Source organism: Lissotriton helveticus, chromosome 1_1 (assembly GCF_964261635.1).
Source record: "Lissotriton helveticus chromosome 1_1, aLisHel1.1, whole genome shotgun sequence".
NCBI classification, from domain to species: Eukaryota; Metazoa; Chordata; class Amphibia; order Caudata; family Salamandridae; genus Lissotriton; species Lissotriton helveticus.
This window is the reverse complement of record NC_136057.1, coordinates 2084052436-2084071510: the sequence shown is the minus strand read 5'-3', so window position 1 is coordinate 2084071510 and position 19075 is coordinate 2084052436. Positions and strand designations below refer to the sequence as shown.

At 46.0% G+C, this 19075-nt stretch overlaps 1 protein-coding gene across 1 annotated transcript in view; it reads left to right on the top strand.

Annotated features, from left to right (window-relative positions):
- Positions 1–19075, top strand: part of DNAI3 (dynein axonemal intermediate chain 3) — a 1062540-nt gene that overhangs the window by 431831 nt on the left and 611634 nt on the right. The window contains exon 11 of the mRNA XM_078645562.1: positions 5020–5109. Within this exon, the coding sequence (XP_078501688.1) occupies positions 5020–5109 (90 nt within the window). The remainder of the gene's footprint in view (positions 1–5019; positions 5110–19075) is intronic.

Sequence of the window (19075 nt, the reverse complement as noted above, 5' to 3'; positions counted from 1 at the left end):
TGGCAGTGTTGGAGGCCAGGGTGACAGTGAAGGTCTGGCGGTAGTGGAGGCAGGAGAACTAGCTTTGGGTCATGTTCAGCAAGGCCTGTTGGCATTCTCTAAGTCTTCTAGGGTTGAGTGCGAGGGGGGTGGTGGTGTTGTATCGATGTTTAGTGGGAGTTCCAGGATTCCTGGCGCTCGCCACGGTCCGGTCGGGTCTCGGACGGCCGCAGAGGGGCTTGCCTTTGGCGAGCCTTCATCGCACCAACGGCGCGACCGCCAATAAGTAGGGGAGGTGGAAGGAAGGATAGGCTGGGAGGCAGGAGCGGGGGAATTCTGAGGAGGAATTCCGGGGAGGAGGGGCCGCAGGGGCAGCAGCGGAGAAAGGCGAAAGGAACAGGCAGCCACAAGAAAGTAAAAACAGTGGTGGAATTGGAGCAAGACACAGATGGGCACAATAACAGGGGCACAACAGGGAAAAATTAAGAAAAGAAATGGCTGAGAAAGGTTACGGTGGTTGCATGCAGTCTGGTCCCAGCACAGGCTCTCACTCCATCTCTGAGTGCCGAACCACCTCACTCACTCGGACCAATCCCACTACTGCTGTGAGGCAGCGTCGTGATTTTTTTAGGGGAGTCAGAAACCAGAGTGCATACTGGTTCCTGCTTCCCGCTGTCGCGGAGCAGACGCGGACCAAGAGGTGGCGACCAGCCATCCTACAGGTATGTGTTTTTAAATTTCTTTTTTCATTTTCACCCCCCTCCAGTACCCCTGCCCTGCCACCCTCATTAAATAGCGGCCACCACTGCCCTTTGGTGTATATGCCAACTCTTGAGGAGAATGATTTCAACATCCTCTCCACACATCAAAATCACTAACTGTCCACTGCTGACGTGACATCCTCTTCACCCAAATGTCTTACACCAAGTTAGCCCTCACAGTGGCAGCCTGCTCCTTCGCGGGGGCCTTTGATGCTCTTCGAGGGCCATGTGTCTAGCCCATCTCTTTGGGCCTTTCTCCAATCGTTTTCACATCTAATTAAAGAGAGGGACCCCAAACACCAATTGGTAGGGTTCCAAAAGACAGTATGTCAAAAAATAGAGTCCCCTTTGGACCAATTATAAGCAGTCAAGCAAATTTTCATTTATCATCATACTAATTGATACATTCATACAAATTTGAGCAACACTAATGATGATGCGAAAAATAGTCAGAAATCATAAAAAAGTACACAATTTATTATACTAAAAATTATTTCCACATTAAAAAAGAAGGGATAACAATTTATCCTGATACAATACATGCAGGTAATAATCACATAGTGGGAACAAAACAACACACTGGTTAAAAAATGAAAATGGAAATGGAAAGGGATACTGTGGTCCAATTTCAGTAAATCATATTCCAATTTTGTAATTTTGTAAATATATCTGTCAAATTGGAAACGTTGTATAGTCCACTGATATAATGTATCCCAATACACAAGGGTATTGGGATACATTATATCAGTGGACTATAGTATCCCTTTCCATTTTCATTTTTTAACCAGTGTGTTGTTTTGTTCCCACTATGTGATTATTACCTGCATGTATTGTATCAGGATGTATTGTTATCCCTTCTTTTTTAATGTGGAAATAATTTTTAGTATAATAAATTGTGTACTTTTTTATGATTTCTGACTATTTTTCGCATCATCTTTAGTGTTGCTCAAATTTGTATGAATGTATCAATTAGTATGATGATAAATGAAAATTTGCTTGACTGCTTATAATTGGTCCAAAGGGGACTCTATTTTTTGACATCCAATCGTTTTCAGACAGATACAATATTGTGGCTTTTAGGTTCTAGCTATGTCTAGACATTGTCCTGGGAGGTGAAGAAAGCGTAAACCCACTAGGGCCCAGTTGGGTCAAGGCCTGTCCCACAGCAAAGGGTGCCACTCGTGCTATCCCTGCTAACAGGGTTGGAGTGGAAAAAGAGCCATCAGCCCATTCTTCGCTCCGCTGCACCATTCAGTAGCCTCTCCCTGAAGTCTGTGCCATGTAAACAGCGCGTCGTCCTGCTCAGTGCATGCCTCCTTCTCTCTGAAGGCCCAACAGCACCTCTGCTGTGCTTTTGGGCTCTGGTTGGCGAACAGGGATCTCCCTAATCACCACCCTGACAAGTCCTGGCGGGACTCTCTGTGGAGCCCAGGCAGCAGAAACGGTCACACGTAGGCCTTCACCGCACCTCCACTGCAGTTGTCTGCAACAACCTCCAGGGATAAAACTGCAGGCCAGCTCGTAACCCTGCGACTTTAGACCTCTTGATCCTTGATCCAGCCTAACAGAATGGGAGAGCAGGATGATGGATAGTAGCAGTAGATGGTGAGACAGGAGCTCGGCGCTCTAACATCCGCCTTCTTCTCCAGCTCAGTTACATCCTCTTGAACTTTTAGTTTTAACATGTATTAGGAATAAACATTTCTAACCAAACTATTTCATTTGCATATATTGCATGATGAAATTAATATACTAAAGAGGCTTTCTCTTCTGAGAGGCTAAGATCCATTTTATATGTAATGTGGGTGGCATACAAGTGATTAAAGAGAGGCCATGTTACAAAAAAGACAGAGGAGGTAGACAAAAAGTAAGAAAGTGGGGAAGGTCTTTTGATCACACCTCTGAAAGCAAAAACCCCATTTCAGGAACTGGTGGCCAACTTTCTTGTCCTGGATGGCTGGCCTGCCATTGTCCAGGGTGCTAGATGCCTTGTTATCAACCTTAACAATCATCTAAATCTCTACAGCCATGTCCAAAAGCACACTACACCATCTCAGGCAGCAATGGGGCATCAGACAACTGGTCCCAGAACAAAACCTCAAAACAGTGGTGCAGTCACTCGTCCTCTCCAGACTAGACCACAGAATTGCCTTTCTCCGAGGCATTCCCAAAGTTCATCTAGGCCCAGTGGGAGCAACTCTACATGCAGCAGCACCCTTCGAGTTATTTCTCAAGAAATGTGACCACATTTCCCTGGCCCTGTTATACCTCCAATGGCTTCGTATCGAAGGTGGGCCCAATTAAAAACAGCCTGCAGTACACACACAACTCTGCACTCCTCTTCACCCTCCCATCTAACTGATAAACTGAAAATCTCCAGAGCAAATAGAGGTTCCAGAAATGGCAAATCCCTGCTCCTGTAATCCCCAACTTCAGACAAGAACGATACATGAGCCAGTCATTCTCTGGTAGTGCCTCAAGAAACTGGAACTCCTTACCTCTCTCCCTTCACCTAACAACCTGCATAGTCACCTAGAAAAAGGACCTTTGACAGACACTTGGGTTAATCACCCTCAACCATACCCAGGTACTCTATCCAGGAGACTAACTACCTTCTTTGTATGTTCCCACCATCTTAATCAATGCTTGAAGTGTGTACGTCCATGTCCAAAGTCTGCTTTTGTCCTGGTCGTAGCTACTGATGCAATGTCTGAACATAATTATTGTAACTGTAACTTGCTGTAACCTTGAGTAATGCTACAGTTGTTAAGAGCTCTGATGCCTTCCGGCCGTGTCTGCGCTACATAAAATTGCTGAATAAATAGAGAAAAAAAGGTAGAGAGATAGGTACGGTTTTACAGTGGGGTGGAGAGGGAGGAATATGAGCTGCACAAAGTGATGATGTAGATTGTAGAGAGTCAAGGAATGTAGAAAAAAAGTGAGTTAGAGGGAAGGTAGAGGCATAATGAGGCAGATCTAGACAGAAGGCTTGGAGAAGTATGGACTGATGCAAGGTAGCTAGATCTAGGTGTCATACAGAGAGGGTCAACATGAGAAGAGGGATAGGAAGGGAGGTCAACTAAACAGGATAGAGAGATGGAGAGAAAGGTAGCACCATCAGAGAGAAGGTTAGAATAAGATTTGAAATCTCGAGAGAAAAGTTGAGACAATAGAGGTTAATGCACGGGTAGAGGTGGAGGGTGAGATAGAGAGATGTATAAAGAGAGAGAGGTAGAAAAAGGTGAAGTAGAAAAGGTGATAGGAAAAAGGAGGTGTAGAGAGGAAGGAGCGAGAAAGGGACCTAAGGAGGCATTACTAGAGCAAAAAAGGTAGAGGATGCGAAAGCGTAGTAGCAAGAAAGACGAAAGGTGTGAGAGGTGACGTAGAGAAAAGAAAGGTGGGGTGGAGGAGTGGGGTTGTGATTGAGTGGTGATGTAAACTGAGAAGTTACGTTTTGAGAGCTGTTATAATGATGCAAGGTTAGTTAACTAGCTATAAAGTCGAAACAATTATTTATCGAGAGAAAAGTGAGCAAGGGTGATGAGTTAGAGGGATGGACAAGAGAGATGAAGAGGCGTGAGGTATAGAGAGCTGGATTGATAAATACTTTGGCAAGGTGAAGGGATGATGCTGGGAGGTGAAGTGGATGGAAGCAATGGAAGCACCCGTGAATTGCAAAGAAGGGAGCAAGAATACTGAGGCAGAGAAAGGAGGCAGCGTAATAGTAATGTAGATGTAGAAAATTATGGCAAGGAGAGGTCGAGAGAGCAGTAGAGAAGGGTGGAGAAATTGTATTGAGTGAGGTCTCAGTAAAATATAGGTGAGATACAATTTAAATGGCGGGGGATATGTACACATAATTAGAGAAAGCTGTATAGTGAGAAAGTGAAAAGAGAGGGTAAGGTAGAAGATATGAAGTTAAGCAAAACAAATGAGATAGAAAGAGTGTCTTTTTTTAATGTGCAACCTTCTTCCTGAGAGTATGAGGGTTCTTGTCAGTAAATACACGTCCGTTTTTTATAGCCAGGATAATATTAGACAGGGACGTCACGTCCGACTTTATCGTGGGACCCTTGCGAAGCTGTGGATTGCCCAAGCCTAAAATGACTCTATGCAGCCCACCTGCTCTGTTCCTTAGTCCCTCACAGGCACAGGGACATGTTTATCGCTAGATAATTATGAACCTTGCATAAATTCGAAAGACTTTAGTATCTGTAATTCCTCGTGAACAACTTCTTATCATAATAATGCTTTTTACTGGTCTAATGTTTCTCTTTAGCTGATGCTCGAGTGTCCAGAAGAAATCTGCTGCTTCAAGTTCTGTCCAACGGATTCCGGCATTATCGCTGGAGGCTGCATAAATGGGCAGGTGGGTTGACAATCCTTTCCATTTCTTGCCCTATGTCCTTCCATTAAGCTTTACAAGATTGTTTTCAGAATTTGGTTTAAATCCAAGGGTAGGCTGTCCTCAAAATCAAGAATCGCTTTACTTGTACAGAACGCAGTGGTTTATGTCAATGTATGTATGAAGTTGTGGCAACGTCGCAGTGTTCCGCAAAATATTATGCATCTTTCGGCATTATAACTTGTGAACTGTCCACAATTCTAAAGCCAGCTATCTCTTGGCTTATAAGTTAAACAGTACACATAATGTAGTTCCTATTTAACCTATTGATATATGTAGCCTGATGCTTTTCTTTCTAATCAGCTGTTGTTAACTTACGGGGGTCTGTGTGTTTCCATCGTACAACATTGTCTCCTATGTTCATCTCCCCCCACTTAAAAACAAAAAAGAAACACAACGAGATTTATTGAACTGTCCGACAGATGGAAATTTCCCATGCCACCCTCGATAACTCCCTGCGAACCTGACACCCCCAGATGAAATAAGAGCAAATATATCCCGCCCCTGTGCTCACTAGACACACATTCCTCAATCAACGCTGTAGTGACTGGGTGGTAAGTGTTCTAGTCTTTTTTGTAACATTCACTCCCCGAGGGCTGGCTTACATTATCCCCCACACCCATCCATCAGAGGCGTCACATGACATGTGACCCTGTAAGTAAAATGGGACGGGCGCACGCGCCCTGGGCCAATTCCAGATACCATCAATCCGCGTCTGTGTCATTACTTATACTGTATTGAGACCTAGGGCCCCGACCCTTTACAAACCCTAACATATTAATGCACTATTTCCTGATTCCTGTGGGCCTATCCTTGATGGAAACAAATTGAGTGCTGTCAGTTACGTGGTAATATTTTAGGGAGTGGTTATGCTGGTTGAAGTTTTTTTTTCTTCTTTTGTTCTTTTTCTATTCATGCAAAGAAACTCTTGTTGAAGGTTCTTTGTCTTTAAGGGTCCAACAGTAATCATTAAATAAGGCAGGGTGTGAATCTAGATAAATGGATCCTGAGAAAGAATTGTAAAGCCCATCTCATTGATACGTTTTTAAATTAAATGTATATCTGTTTACGTCATCATACATTGTAACAATATGTTTGGCTAATAAAAAGGTTACTTAAAGAAACGGACGAGGTCGTCACTACTTCAATAAATTTGGTGTGAAGAACTTTCTATTATCAAAGTGGGGAGCTGAACTGTTCCTGCAAGAGGGGGGGAAAAAAAGAGGGGGAAGACTAAGGTGGACTATGTACACGCTGGCGTGACCAGAGGTGTAAATGTAACACCTGTGGGCATCCCTTTTGTTGGATGTATTTGCCTCACACACCCCGAAGGATGTCATGCTTCATCATCGGCGGTTGCTCCTCGTCGGGGGGGCGGTGCAATCCCCGACGGGCACACCTCAAAGAGGGGCACTTTGGCGGAGATCTTTTGTATCCAACTGCCCTATGGTGAAGTGTGGGTGTGTGGGCGGGGAGGCAACTGAGCCTGAGGTGAAAGTTAAAATGCAGTAAGAGGTACCGGAAACAATTTTATTCTGGTGGTCCCCCTATTGCAGTTAAAATTGTGAAAGCAAGCTCACTCAGTGTCACCTCGTTAGGTAGAGTGACCTGTGTGGAGCTCTGGAAAACAACAAGTGGTCAACATGTTTCTCGCAAACGGAATATTATCCTGCGATTCATCAGGACCTTAAAAAGTGCAAAATAATAACAGAAGGAAGAAAATTAACTCAATAACATGCCAGTGTCATGTATATGGTGTGGTATGGGTATACAGTTTACCTCCATGGGAAGTCCTATGCCTAGAGTATGAGAAAGAAAGCAAATGCACATTAGTAATACATTTCTCATTTAGAACAGCAAGGATTTGCCAACGCCAGAACGTGAATACAATGCGGCATGCTTGGGGCAGTGTGGGGAATAGTCACTACCTCTCCATGCCAGGTGGTTTCAGCGTGCAGTGTGGTGTGCACACACACTCTAAAACTATATCGGTGAGGGGGTAGAGAATTTAAAAATAATAAAAACAGCAGGCAACTATATACACACCAAGTTGGCTTAGAGTGGCATCATGACCCTAGAGTGTGCGAGTGGCGACAGCTATCATTCAGTGTGTGCTATCAAATCTAAGTGGCTCATATGGTCATGAAGTAATTAGCGCCGAACTCACCTAAGGGTTAAGGGCTAAATACCACATGGGTGATCGGCGGGTCAGTACATCGGGGGAAGCCTTCAGACTTGGCTAGAAAATAGACATGTTACAACAAGGATGAAGAAGAATGCTTCGCATAGTTCAGATATTACAGTCGAGGTGCTGCACAAGATTACAGGAAGCCGGTATTAACTAGGCTGTGAGGTGGTCATGTTACACCTAAGGTCTGGAAATACACTTTCACTGTGTTAGGTGTATTTAAATTTATTTAATGTTATAGTGTCACAGCGCGGTAAGAATTAGGGCAAAAGGATAAGCGAAAAGAGACAGGAAGCCGGTATTGGAAGCTTCCACCTGATCAGGTCTTATGGAGTGCCCACATATTAACACGTGGGTGAAGCTCCGCTTAGTTCACAATAAATTTACTGTACCAATGGACGCGCTGGTAAAATAATCAAGGAGGTCGGTAATGACCTAGTTAAAAAATAGACGTACTGTAACGGAAGTTTGAACAAGAAGGAGCGGGGTCAATGTGCGGTTTGAAAAATAGAAGCGCTACACAAGGAGTGAAGGAAGCCGGTGTTACAGCCTCCAGCCCGTCATGTCTCAGAGCGTGCTAGCATAGAAAGGGTCCGCTTCTTACCTTGCTCTGCCCGTGTCCGCGAGGAGTCACCTACCCATCTCCGCCGAGTCCGGATAGATGGTGTAGCCCTCGTGGAGTTTGTATTTAATGGAGTCCGGATCGGGGGTTTCGATTAAGGGACCCGCCTCCCGCCAAGATCACGTGACTCGGGTGGTTGATGGGTCGGCCATGATGTAGTGGTCAAAAAGGGCCGTGAAATTCATGTGGAAAGCTAATATAAAAGGGTTAATTCCATCGATTATAAGGGGACAGAAGTTTATATTTACCGGTAATTCATGACTAATTCCCGGAAACATTGACTGTCAGCTACTCTTGAATTTAAAAGTAATATTGATAGAATCCCAGGTAAAACTTATAGTTTGTCTGTCAGGATTCATAAATGATGTATAAAATTACGTTCACGGCAGCAGGCTAATTCGTCACGTGATTTCCATATATAGTGTTTGTAATATTTATTTGTATGCCCGGTGGGGGTCTATTGGGTCACGTGATTGCATCAGTATCATTGGTGGTAATGGTGTCCCATGTGGACGGTCTAGGACACACCAGCAGTAGGGTGTAGACCATATATAGTATGTTGTAATTGTAATATTTATATACCCGGTAGGGGGCTATTGGGTCACGTGATTTCATCAGTATCATCGATCGTAATGGTGTCCCATATGGATGGTCTAGAACACACCAGCAGTAGGGTGTAGACCAGTGTGTGCCGGGGTGGGTTGGACCAGGGAGAGTTAAACAAGGAGGTTGATGAGATGCCGCACATTCCCAAACAGGTGGTTAGTGTGGACTCACAGTGAATGCCACGGGATGTCTTCATTCAGTCCCCGGCTATCAGTGGAAAGTCGGTGTACCCATCTCTGCTCCTTCCGAAAGAGAGCATTTTTAGGGCAATTTGGACTGGATTCCAGGACAACCCATGTCATAGAGTCCGCGTTGTGATTGGACTCCACATAATGTTTGCACATTTTGGTATGGGTCTTTTTGCAGCGAAAGTTGCTGAGATGTTCAATGATGCGTGTTTTTACTGGGCGGGTGGTCATCCCAATATATTGCAAATTACAGGGACAGGTCAACAGGTAAATGCAATGTGTTGTGTTGCAATTAGTGTGGTGCCTTAGTTCCCAAGTGAAGGTCTCAGATAGCTTGATGGTTTTCTGTGTCCAGGTGAGCCTACAAACAACGCAGGAGCCACACGGGTAGTGGCCCGTGACAGGTGGTAGATGCCAAAGAGTTTGTTGAGTCTCTTTTATGGTTGTTTTTGGCCTCGTGCTGATCAGGATATCCTTCAGGTTCTGCGATCTCTTGAACGCAAACCGGGGTTGTTCTAAAGTCAGGTCACCTGTATTGAGGATCCCCCAGTGACGTTTGATAGTATTTCTGATTTGGTTAGACAGGGGGGTAAAGGTGGTGACACAAGTGATAGCCTGGTCCTCAACCGGTGCGGTCTCATGTCTCTCAAGAAGTGCTTCTCGGTTATTGTTCCGAGCCCGCTTTCTGGCTTTATAGACATCACTTAGAGGGTACCCTCTGTCCAGGAGATTCCTGGATAGGAGAGTGGATTCCTTCTTGTAGTCAGCAACATCGCTACAATTACGTCTAATCCGGAGAAATTGTCCGAATGGTAGATTAGAACGTAGGGCCTTGGGATGGTGACTCTGAAAATGGAGCAGACTATTCCGGTCTGTGGGCTTCCTGTACATAGTTGTCTTGAGTGACCCTACTTCCAGTTTGATGGTGAGGTCAAGAAAGGCAATTTCTCTCTGGGAGGAAGACATGGTGAAGTGCAGGAAGGGGTTCAAAGTGTTAACCCACCCAAGGAACTCGTCTGGGGAGGCCAGTGGACCTGTCCAGAGTATCAGGATGTCGTCTATGAAACGCTTCCACATCAAGATATTCTCTCGGAAGGGGTTGGACTGATGATGAATGTGTTTATCTTCAAACTCTGCCATGTAAAGACAGGCCACCGATGGGGCAAAGGTGCTGCCCATAGATGTACCCTGGGTCTGATGGTAGTATTGTCCCTTGTATTCGAAAAAATTCTCGGTAAGTGCCAAGGTGGCACACTCCATGATGAAGGTCTGTGGTGTATTGGAGTTCCATGTCTCAAGGCCCAATCTGTCCTCTATTACTTCTAGGGTGGCCCTCTGGGGGATATTGGTATAGAGGGCCTCCACATCTAGAGTAATTAAGAGGTCAATTCGTGTAGTGTCCTGTATGGAACTCAACAGGCGCAGCACATCTGTGGTGTCCTGGATGTACGAGGGGATACTTCTCACCAGAGGTTGCAAGAAATGGTCACAGAATTGTGAGAGTGGCTCCAGGACTGAATTGATCCCAGACACGATGGGTCTACCTGGTACAGGGTGGGTCCCTTTGTGAATCTTAGGCAGGATGTAGAAGTAGGGTACCCTAGGGTCCCGTTTCATCAAGAACTCTGCCTCTTTTTTAGAGATCCATTCCTCGTTTTCTGCTCCCATTACTAAGCCTGTTATGATGGTTTGTAGGCGTCTAGTAGGGTCGCAGGCAATGGGTGTGTAATATCTGCGGTCATTCAGTTGTCTGATGCATTCCAGATCATAATCTGCAGTATTCATCAGAACAGTTGCTCCACCCTTATCCGCCTGTTTGATGGTGATGAGGGGATCATTTGCCAGTGATTTAAGGACCAACATCTCTTTACTGGTGGTGTTAGAAGAGTGCGGATGTTTGTCAAGTTGGTTTATCTCCTTAAGAACAGTTTGCTCAAAGGTCAAGACTTCGTTAGGCACCATCCCATTGTGAGGTGTAAAGGTTGAAGGGTTGCGTAGACCCGAGTCCTCAGTGGGTTCGGGGGGTTTTCCCTCGAAGAAAGCTTTAAGCCTTATTTTCCTAAAGAGTGACTTGATTTCTCTTGTTTGTTGGAAGGGGTCTGTCCTAGGGGTTGGAACAAAGCCTAACCCTTTTTGGAGGACCTGTTCCTCATCTTCAGTTAGGACACGGTTTGACAGGTTGACCACCAGACTCATTTTGGTCCTGATCGGGTCGTGGTCCTCGTGTCCATCCCCTGTGGGCGGTTGTCCTCCCACTGCACTTTCTTTTCTGGCGCGTTCCCTCTTCTTCGCCCTCGCCCTCTGCCCCAACCTCTGCCTAAAAAAGGGGGGTGTGAGGTATTCTGAGTTGCATAGAACGGAGGATATTGTGGGGCTAGTGGCGGTTGAAAGTGTGGGAAATGTGGAAACTGCCAAAATTCTGTCCCCTTATAATCGATGGAATTAACCCTTTTATATTAGCTTTCCACATGAATTTCACGGCCCTTTTTGACCACTACATCATGGCCGACCCATCAACCACCCGAGTCACGTGATCTTGGCGGGAGGCGGGTCCCTTAATCGAAACCCCCGATCCGGACTCCATTAAATACAAACTCCACGAGGGCTACACCATCTATCCGGACTCGGCGGAGATGGGTAGGTGACTCCTCGCGGACACGGGCAGAGCAAGGTAAGAAGCGGACCCTTTCTATGCTAGCACGCTCTGAGACATGACGGGCTGGAGGCTGTAACACCGGCTTCCTTCACTCCTTGTGTAGCGCTTCTATTTTTCAAACCGCACATTGACCCCGCTCCTTCTTGTTCAAACTTCCGTTACAGTACGTCTATTTTTTAACTAGGTCATTACCGACCTCCTTGATTATTTTACCAGCGCGTCCATTGGTACAGTAAATTTATTGTGAACTAAGCGGAGCTTCACCCACGTGTTAATATGTGGGCACTCCATAAGACCTGATCAGGTGGAAGCTTCCAATACCGGCTTCCTGTCTCTTTTCGCTTATCCTTTTGCCCTAATTCTTACCGCGCTGTGACACTATAACATTAAATAAATTTAAATACACCTAACACAGTGAAAGTGTATTTCCAGACCTTAGGTGTAACATGACCACCTCACAGCCTAGTTAATACCGGCTTCCTGTAATCTTGTGCAGCACCTCGACTGTAATATCTGAACTATGCGAAGCATTCTTCTTCATCCTTGTTGTAACATGTCTATTTTCTAGCCAAGTCTGAAGGCTTCCCCCGATGTACTGACCCGCCGATCACCCATGTGGTATTTAGCCCTTAACCCTTAGGTGAGTTCGGCGCTAATTACTTCATGACCATATGAGCCACTTAGATTTGATAGCACACACTGAATGATAGCTGTCGCCACTCGCACACTCTAGGGTCATGATGCCACTCTAAGCCAACTTGGTGTGTATATAGTTGCCTGCTGTTTTTATTATTTTTAAATTCTCTACCCCCTCACCGATATAGTTTTAGAGTGTGTGTGCACACCACACTGCACGCTGAAACCACCTGGCATGGAGAGGTAGTGACTATTCCCCACACTGCCCCAAGCATGCCGCATTGTATTCACGTTCTGGCGTTGGCAAATCCTTGCTGTTCTAAATGAGAAATGTATTACTAATGTGCATTTGCTTTCTTTCTCATACTCTAGGCATAGGACTTCCCATGGAGGTAAACTGTATACCCATACCACACCATATACATGACACTGGCATGTTATTGAGTTAATTTTCTTCCTTCTGTTATTATTTTGCACTTTTTAAGGTCCTGATGAATCGCAGGATAATATTCCGTTTGCGAGAAACATGTTGACCACTTGTTGTTTTCCAGAGCTCCACACAGGTCACTCTACCTAACGAGGTGACACTGAGTGAGCTTGCTTTCACAATTTTAACTGCAATAGGGGGACCACCAGAATAAAATTGTTTCCGGTACCTCTTACTGCATTTTAACTTTCACCTCAGGCTCAGTTGCCTCCCCGCCCACACACCCACACTTCACCATAGGGCAGTTGGATACAAAAGATCTCCGCCAAAGTGCCCCTCTTTGAGGTGTGCCCGTCGGGGATTGCACCGCCCCCCCGACGAGGAGCAACCGCCGATGATGAAGCATGACATCCTTCGGGGTGTGTGAGGCAAATACATCCAACAAAAGGGATGCCCACAGGTGTTACATTTACACCTCTGGTCACGCCAGCGTGTACATAGTCCACCTTAGTCTTCCCCCTCTTTTTTTCCCCCCCTCTTGCAGGAACAGTTCAGCTCCCCACTTTGATAATGCAGACCACCCGCGGACACATGCTGTAACTGGACCCTCCACTTCCCTAAGTGGTAACTAGTGTCCGTTGATCTATTGATCTCTCTCCCTCCTTTTGATAAAGAAGAACTTTCTATTGTCATTAAAGTAAATCAGTGGTAAACAGTTTCTGAACAGTGTAATGTAAACTTGTGAATTTTCTTTCATTTCATATATTAATGAATTATACTTCTTCTGTGCATTCTTTATCATTGACATTCTTGTTAGATGGTGCGTCTCTAGAACTTTGGATTAGGTCTGGGCATTGCTTCTGTGTGGGAAAACATTTGCGGAAGGTATAACCTTGTCACAAGGAGGGCTTTATTGTGGAATCATCCTTCCTTTCCTTACTTGAGGCACTGGACCCTCTTGGTGTTGTTTCAGTGCCAATCTTTTTAGTTCTGGTGTTAGTCAAAACCTTTTGATTTTATTAAAAATATATATCATTTACTTACATATAGGGTCTTTCAGCCACCTCCCTTCATCCATTTGTATGTTGTTGGGGCATTCACATTTGTCTTCCGCCCACTACAGCATATAGCATGGGGCAGTGGGTCAGCCTACTTAAGCCACTGGTTAACTTCACTTTGAGTGACACCATTCTGCTCTCTCACAAGGAGCACATCTGCACTCAAGCTAGTTCGCTTCAGTGCCAGTGTTTTTGTTTTTACTTTTACTTTGGTGTAGCCTTTCTGTTTAGAGCTTGATGATATGATAGCAGGAGGCTTCTGATGTACATTCCATCTTTATCGAATCCCATCTCCTGCCAATGCTGTTGGAATGCTTAGCTATTCTGATTTCTGCTATTTCACAGCAAAACTGTATCATTTTAAGAATTTTGGGGGCCCTGGGCAGCACATTCTTTAGGGCCCCTGTTGGGCACCACTTCGTGCTTTATTCTCCATTTTCTGCTAACTTAAACACTATGATGCTAAACAATAGTGACTAATATGTTAAAAACCGTGATGAAGAAATATACAGATGGGCGCTAAAGAGAAAGTTAACTTTCCCAGGGGCCCCTTGGAAGGTGGGGGCTCTGGGCAATTGCCCACTTTGCCCATGCCTTAAAACCTCTCCGCCGAATATCGGATCAAATTGTGTCCATTTAAAACTTCCTTGATCAATTAAACAATCCACTGGATGGGTGATGTTAGGGGATGCCGTTCTGTGATCCGTGATGACATCATAAGGGCTTGAAGATGTACTTTTACTTCAGTATCTGAACTTTCATAGATTCACATTTTCAAAGCATTCCCCGTCAACGAGATGGGAGTCCCCGGTATATAAAAGTAGCAAAGCAAAGCTATTACAAACTAGAAACCAGGCCAAGGCCCATTCCAGTTTTGTAACATATCCACCTCTTTTTGTAAAAGAGACCAAATATAATCAACAACCAATCAGATCAGCCTTACCCTCTGGAACCCTCCTGAGAGAACCTCAGACCTTCAGATGTTCTACTGCACGTTGTGCTAGGGAGTCTCCACGGAGCTCTGCTCAGTTATTCCTTATTATACATTTTTGAGAGAATTATTCAGCTATATTTTTCCAAATTACTCTACAATCTTGGTCTGTTCCCTTTTTATCATGGCAGACAAGGCGAAAAAAAGGCCATTGTAGAGCTTGTGCCACCTGCTCTAAAAAGAGGCTTTATGTGGATGACCCTCATATGGATTGCATATATTGCTTGTATATGGACCACAGGGCCAAGGACTGCAAGGTATGTCATACCTTTTCTACTAAAACCTGAGGGATCTTGAGGGACGTCTCCTTACCTGGCTCCAGAAGCTAAAATCCAGAATAGATTCAGTCTCTAGTGACGTCAGTGATAAGGCCTCCTCTTCTGCGTTTTCTAGAAGATCTGAAAAAAGAAGGTCGGACCCTGCTTCTTCTGAGGAGCACCCTCAAAATGCCTCTAATATACCTCCCATGGGTTAGACTGGCTCAGTCCAACTAAATCTCCTCACCGAGGTGAAAAGGAAAGGAAAGGACTTACAACAGGAGAAAGTGGTGTGAGGAAGTCGAGCTCTGTTCCTCCTCCTTCCCCTCCTGAGCGAAGAAAGGTGTTCAAGAAATCCTCCTCCGTTCCTCTTGAGGAACGGCAGGAAAAAAAGTTACAATCGCCGATGAAGCAGTCGACGACAGCGTGGGCGAAGAAACCGTCATCAACATCATCGACGCGGAGTGACAAGGGCCAGTCTCTTCAACTTTCATCAGCTCTGACAACTGGATCGTCGCCGAGAGCTATGATGGTGTCGACGAAGGCAGTTCCAACTCCATCAATGACAGAGGCGGCGACGGAAGTGACGATGAAGCTGTCAACGGCGACAGCAATGACGGGGACGTCGACAAAGATGGCAACAAGAACAACAACAACAACACCGTTGACGATGACGGTAACAACAAAGGTATCGACGACATCGCTGTTGATGGCAATATCTTCATCGTCGACGACGTCGTCGATTGGAATAATAAATTCTGCAGGAAAAGACAGAAAGCACTAGGTGACTCCTGAAGTCTCTTCACCTAGCACGGTGACCCCTCTACTACCCTCTCACCTCCTGGAAGAGGAGGACTTGGATGATGACGGTCCTTTCAGATATGCCCATAGCCCTTCGGAGCTGCACATGAAGTGCCAGGAGGAGGATTCTGAAGAGGGAAATGAAGGGGAACAGGACTATGATCCTCCCAGGACTACCATAGAGGATATTAAGAGGAGGTGGTATGTATGCCTTCTTCGTTGATTTCGGACTTGCAATTTATGCTGTCAGACTATAAATGGAGGTTTCCAACACCATCTTTGGCTATGGACTGGGCTCAGTTCCCACCATACTAACCTCTGTGCCTTTCACCCCCGGGTGCCACCACCACCGCTGCAATTAATAGACGATCCTCCACCAACTACTCCTATTATCGAACAAGATACATCGGATGATGCCCAAGGGGATACGGATCTCCCAGACCAGCATGGTTAATGGGATGAATACATTATCCCTACTCCTTCTTCTCCCTCACCGGTTCCTGTGTATTCCCCGCCGGGGGACATTGGTGGTTTCCACAATCTGCTGGAAAGGGCGGCCAAGAGGGTTGATCTACCTATGCCTTCGGCACAGACAGGCTGTTTCTTATATGATTTTAAGGAACCCTAAGACTGTAAGAACCATTCCTATTGTAAATCATGTATGGGAAGAGGGTCTTAAAGTAATGAAGACCCTAGCAATTGTGGTCCCGGTGCTTCCTCAATTGGAAAACAAATATAAAGCCCCAGAGGAAAGCCCGGCCTGTCTAGTGAGTCAGCCGAAACCAGATTCAGTCATATCACAGACAGCGCAGCGGAAGTCGAAAAATCCAGCAGCTCTTCTAACTACACCACTGGACAAAGAAGGCAGACGTCTGGATAATGCAGGCATGAGATTCTCATCTATGTCAGGCCTCCTGGTCACAGCAGGTAACGCTTTAGCGAGTCTGGGCCGCTACGACCGCCAGATGTGCTGTGATCTTTCTCCTTACCTCGATCAGCTACCTGAGGAAAGTAAAACCAAATCAAAAAAGAGCCTCCTGGAAGGAGAGAGGGCCTCCTCTGAGGTCATTGATTGTGCAATGGATATTGCTAAAACCGCTTTTCTTTCCCTGGCGGGAGCAGCGGTCCTACATCCAGCAACCTTGTGTAGACCACAGTCCAGAACAAAATCTTAGACTTTCCATTCGATGGAGAAGCGCTCTTCGAAAAACATGTGGATGACGCTCTCCAAGACAAAATGGACACAGATACGGCGAAGTCGCTGGGGACGCTTCAAAACTGCAAAGTTCCTTTTCGAAAAGCAAGGGGTAGAGGGCTTCCTTTATATAGCTATAATACCTATCTCATAAAGCAGTCGTTCCGAATGATCTCCTTGCAGGATAAACTTCGACTTCTAAATTCAGGAGATTTCATGGCCACGTTGGACCTAGAGGATGCGTATTTTCCTGTCCCCTTTCATCCATTGCACAGGAAGTTCCTTCTCTTTACAATAGCCAAGAACCACTTTCATTTCAAAGTCCTCCCTTTCGGCCTCAGATCGGCACTAAGACTCTTTACAAAAAGTCTGGCTCCGGTAGCGGTTTTCCTCAGAAGACAAATCACCAGGTGTTCCCCAACCTACACGACTGGTTGTTAAAAGCCCCCTCTAAGACCTCAGCCAGGAATTCGGTGACAGCCTGTACAAAGCTCTTCAAGAGTCTAGTTCTTACCCTCAACAGGGAGAAGTCAAACTTGTGTCTATCCAAGATTGTCAATTTTCTAGAAGCCATGTTGGATACATCCCTGAACAAGGCATTTCCTTCACTCGAAAGGCAAACCAAACTGATGTCAATGGCCCGTCTACTTCTAAAAAGAAGGTCACATTCAATTCACCTCTACAAGTCCCTTCTGGGATCCATTTCGTACAGCATTCCTCTAAGACCCCACTGCGAATATATGTTGCTACTTCACAAACCAAAACAATGCATACTTTTACAACGTTGTTTTTAGTTCAAGTACCGTTACTACGCAAGTTTTAAGTTTGCATACATTTACATTGCAAGTGTATTCAAAAGCAATTAAAAAGACATTTACCCCGCATACTTTTTCGACTCCTTTTTTGAATTTTAAAACCCACAACACTACGCTAAATACTAAATCCAAATAGGCTATCCTACACAACACAAACTTCACAACACTACCCAAACACTACCCCTCCATACTACCCGAAACCCTAAAACACTTCCTTACACTACACAAACACCAAAACCCTAAAACACTACCCCAGCACGATCCTGCCCCTACCCCCAGTCCGGTTCCTACACTGAAACAATCAAATAAATCAATCAAAACATTTGTAAAGCGCACTACTCACCTGTGAGGGTCTCAAGGCGCTGGGGGGAGTAGGGGTGCTGCTACTGCTCGAATAGCCAGGTCTTGAGTAGCCTCCTGAAGGTTACTAGGTCCTGGGTCTGCCGTAGGAGGATGGGGAGGGTGTTCCAGGTCTTAGCGGCGAGGTGGGAGAACGATCTGCCGCCGAGGGACGCTCTTTGGATGCTGGGGACGGCGGCGAGGGCGAGGCCTGCGGAGCGGAGCAGGTGGTTCGGGGTGTAGAAGGTGAGTCGTCTGTTGAGGTATGCTGGTCCAGTGTTGTGGAGTGCCTTGTGTGAGTGGGTCAGGAGCTTGAAGTTGATCCTCTTGTTGATGGGAAGCCAGTGCAGGACTCTCAGGTTGGGTGTGATGTGGCTGTGGTGAGGATCAGGTGTGCAGAGACGTTCTGTATGTGTTGAAGCCATTTCAGTTTGGCCGAGGCTCCTGCGGAGAGGGCGTTTCTGTAGTCCAGCATGCTGCTAACGAGGGCCTGGATGACCGTTTCTCCTTTGTTTAGGTTGGGATCCACCTATAGATCTTGCGGAGCATGCAGAGGGTGTTGAAGCAGGAGGATGAGACAGCGTTGACTTGCTTCATGGAGAGTGTTGAGTCGAGGATGAACCCCAGGTTGCGTGCGTGGTCGGTGGGGGTCGGTGCTGCTCCCAGTGCGGTGAGCCACCAGGAGTCGTCCCAGGCTGAAGGGGTGGAGCCGAGGATGAGGACCTCCGTCTTGTCCGAGTTCAGTTTCAGACAGCTGTTCTTCATCCACTCGGCGATGGCCTTTATTCCTTCATGGAGGTTGGTTTTGGTGGCGAGGGGGTCCTTGGTGAGAGAGAGGATCAGCTGGGTGTCGGCATAAGAGATGATGTTGAGGTCATGCAGTCGGGCGACGTGGGTGAGCGGTGCCATGTAGACGTTGAACAATGTCGGGCTGAGGGATGATCCTTGGGGTACGCCGCAGATGATCTTGGAGGCTACGAAGGGAAAGGGGGGAGGTGACGCTCTGGGTTCTGCAGGAGAGGAAGGAGTTGGTCCATTTCAGAGCCTTGCCTCGGATCCCTACAATGTGGAGGCGTGTGCATAGGTTGCGGTTACAGACAGTGTCGAAGGCAGCTGATAGGTGCAGGAGGATGAGGACCGCGGTTTCCCCA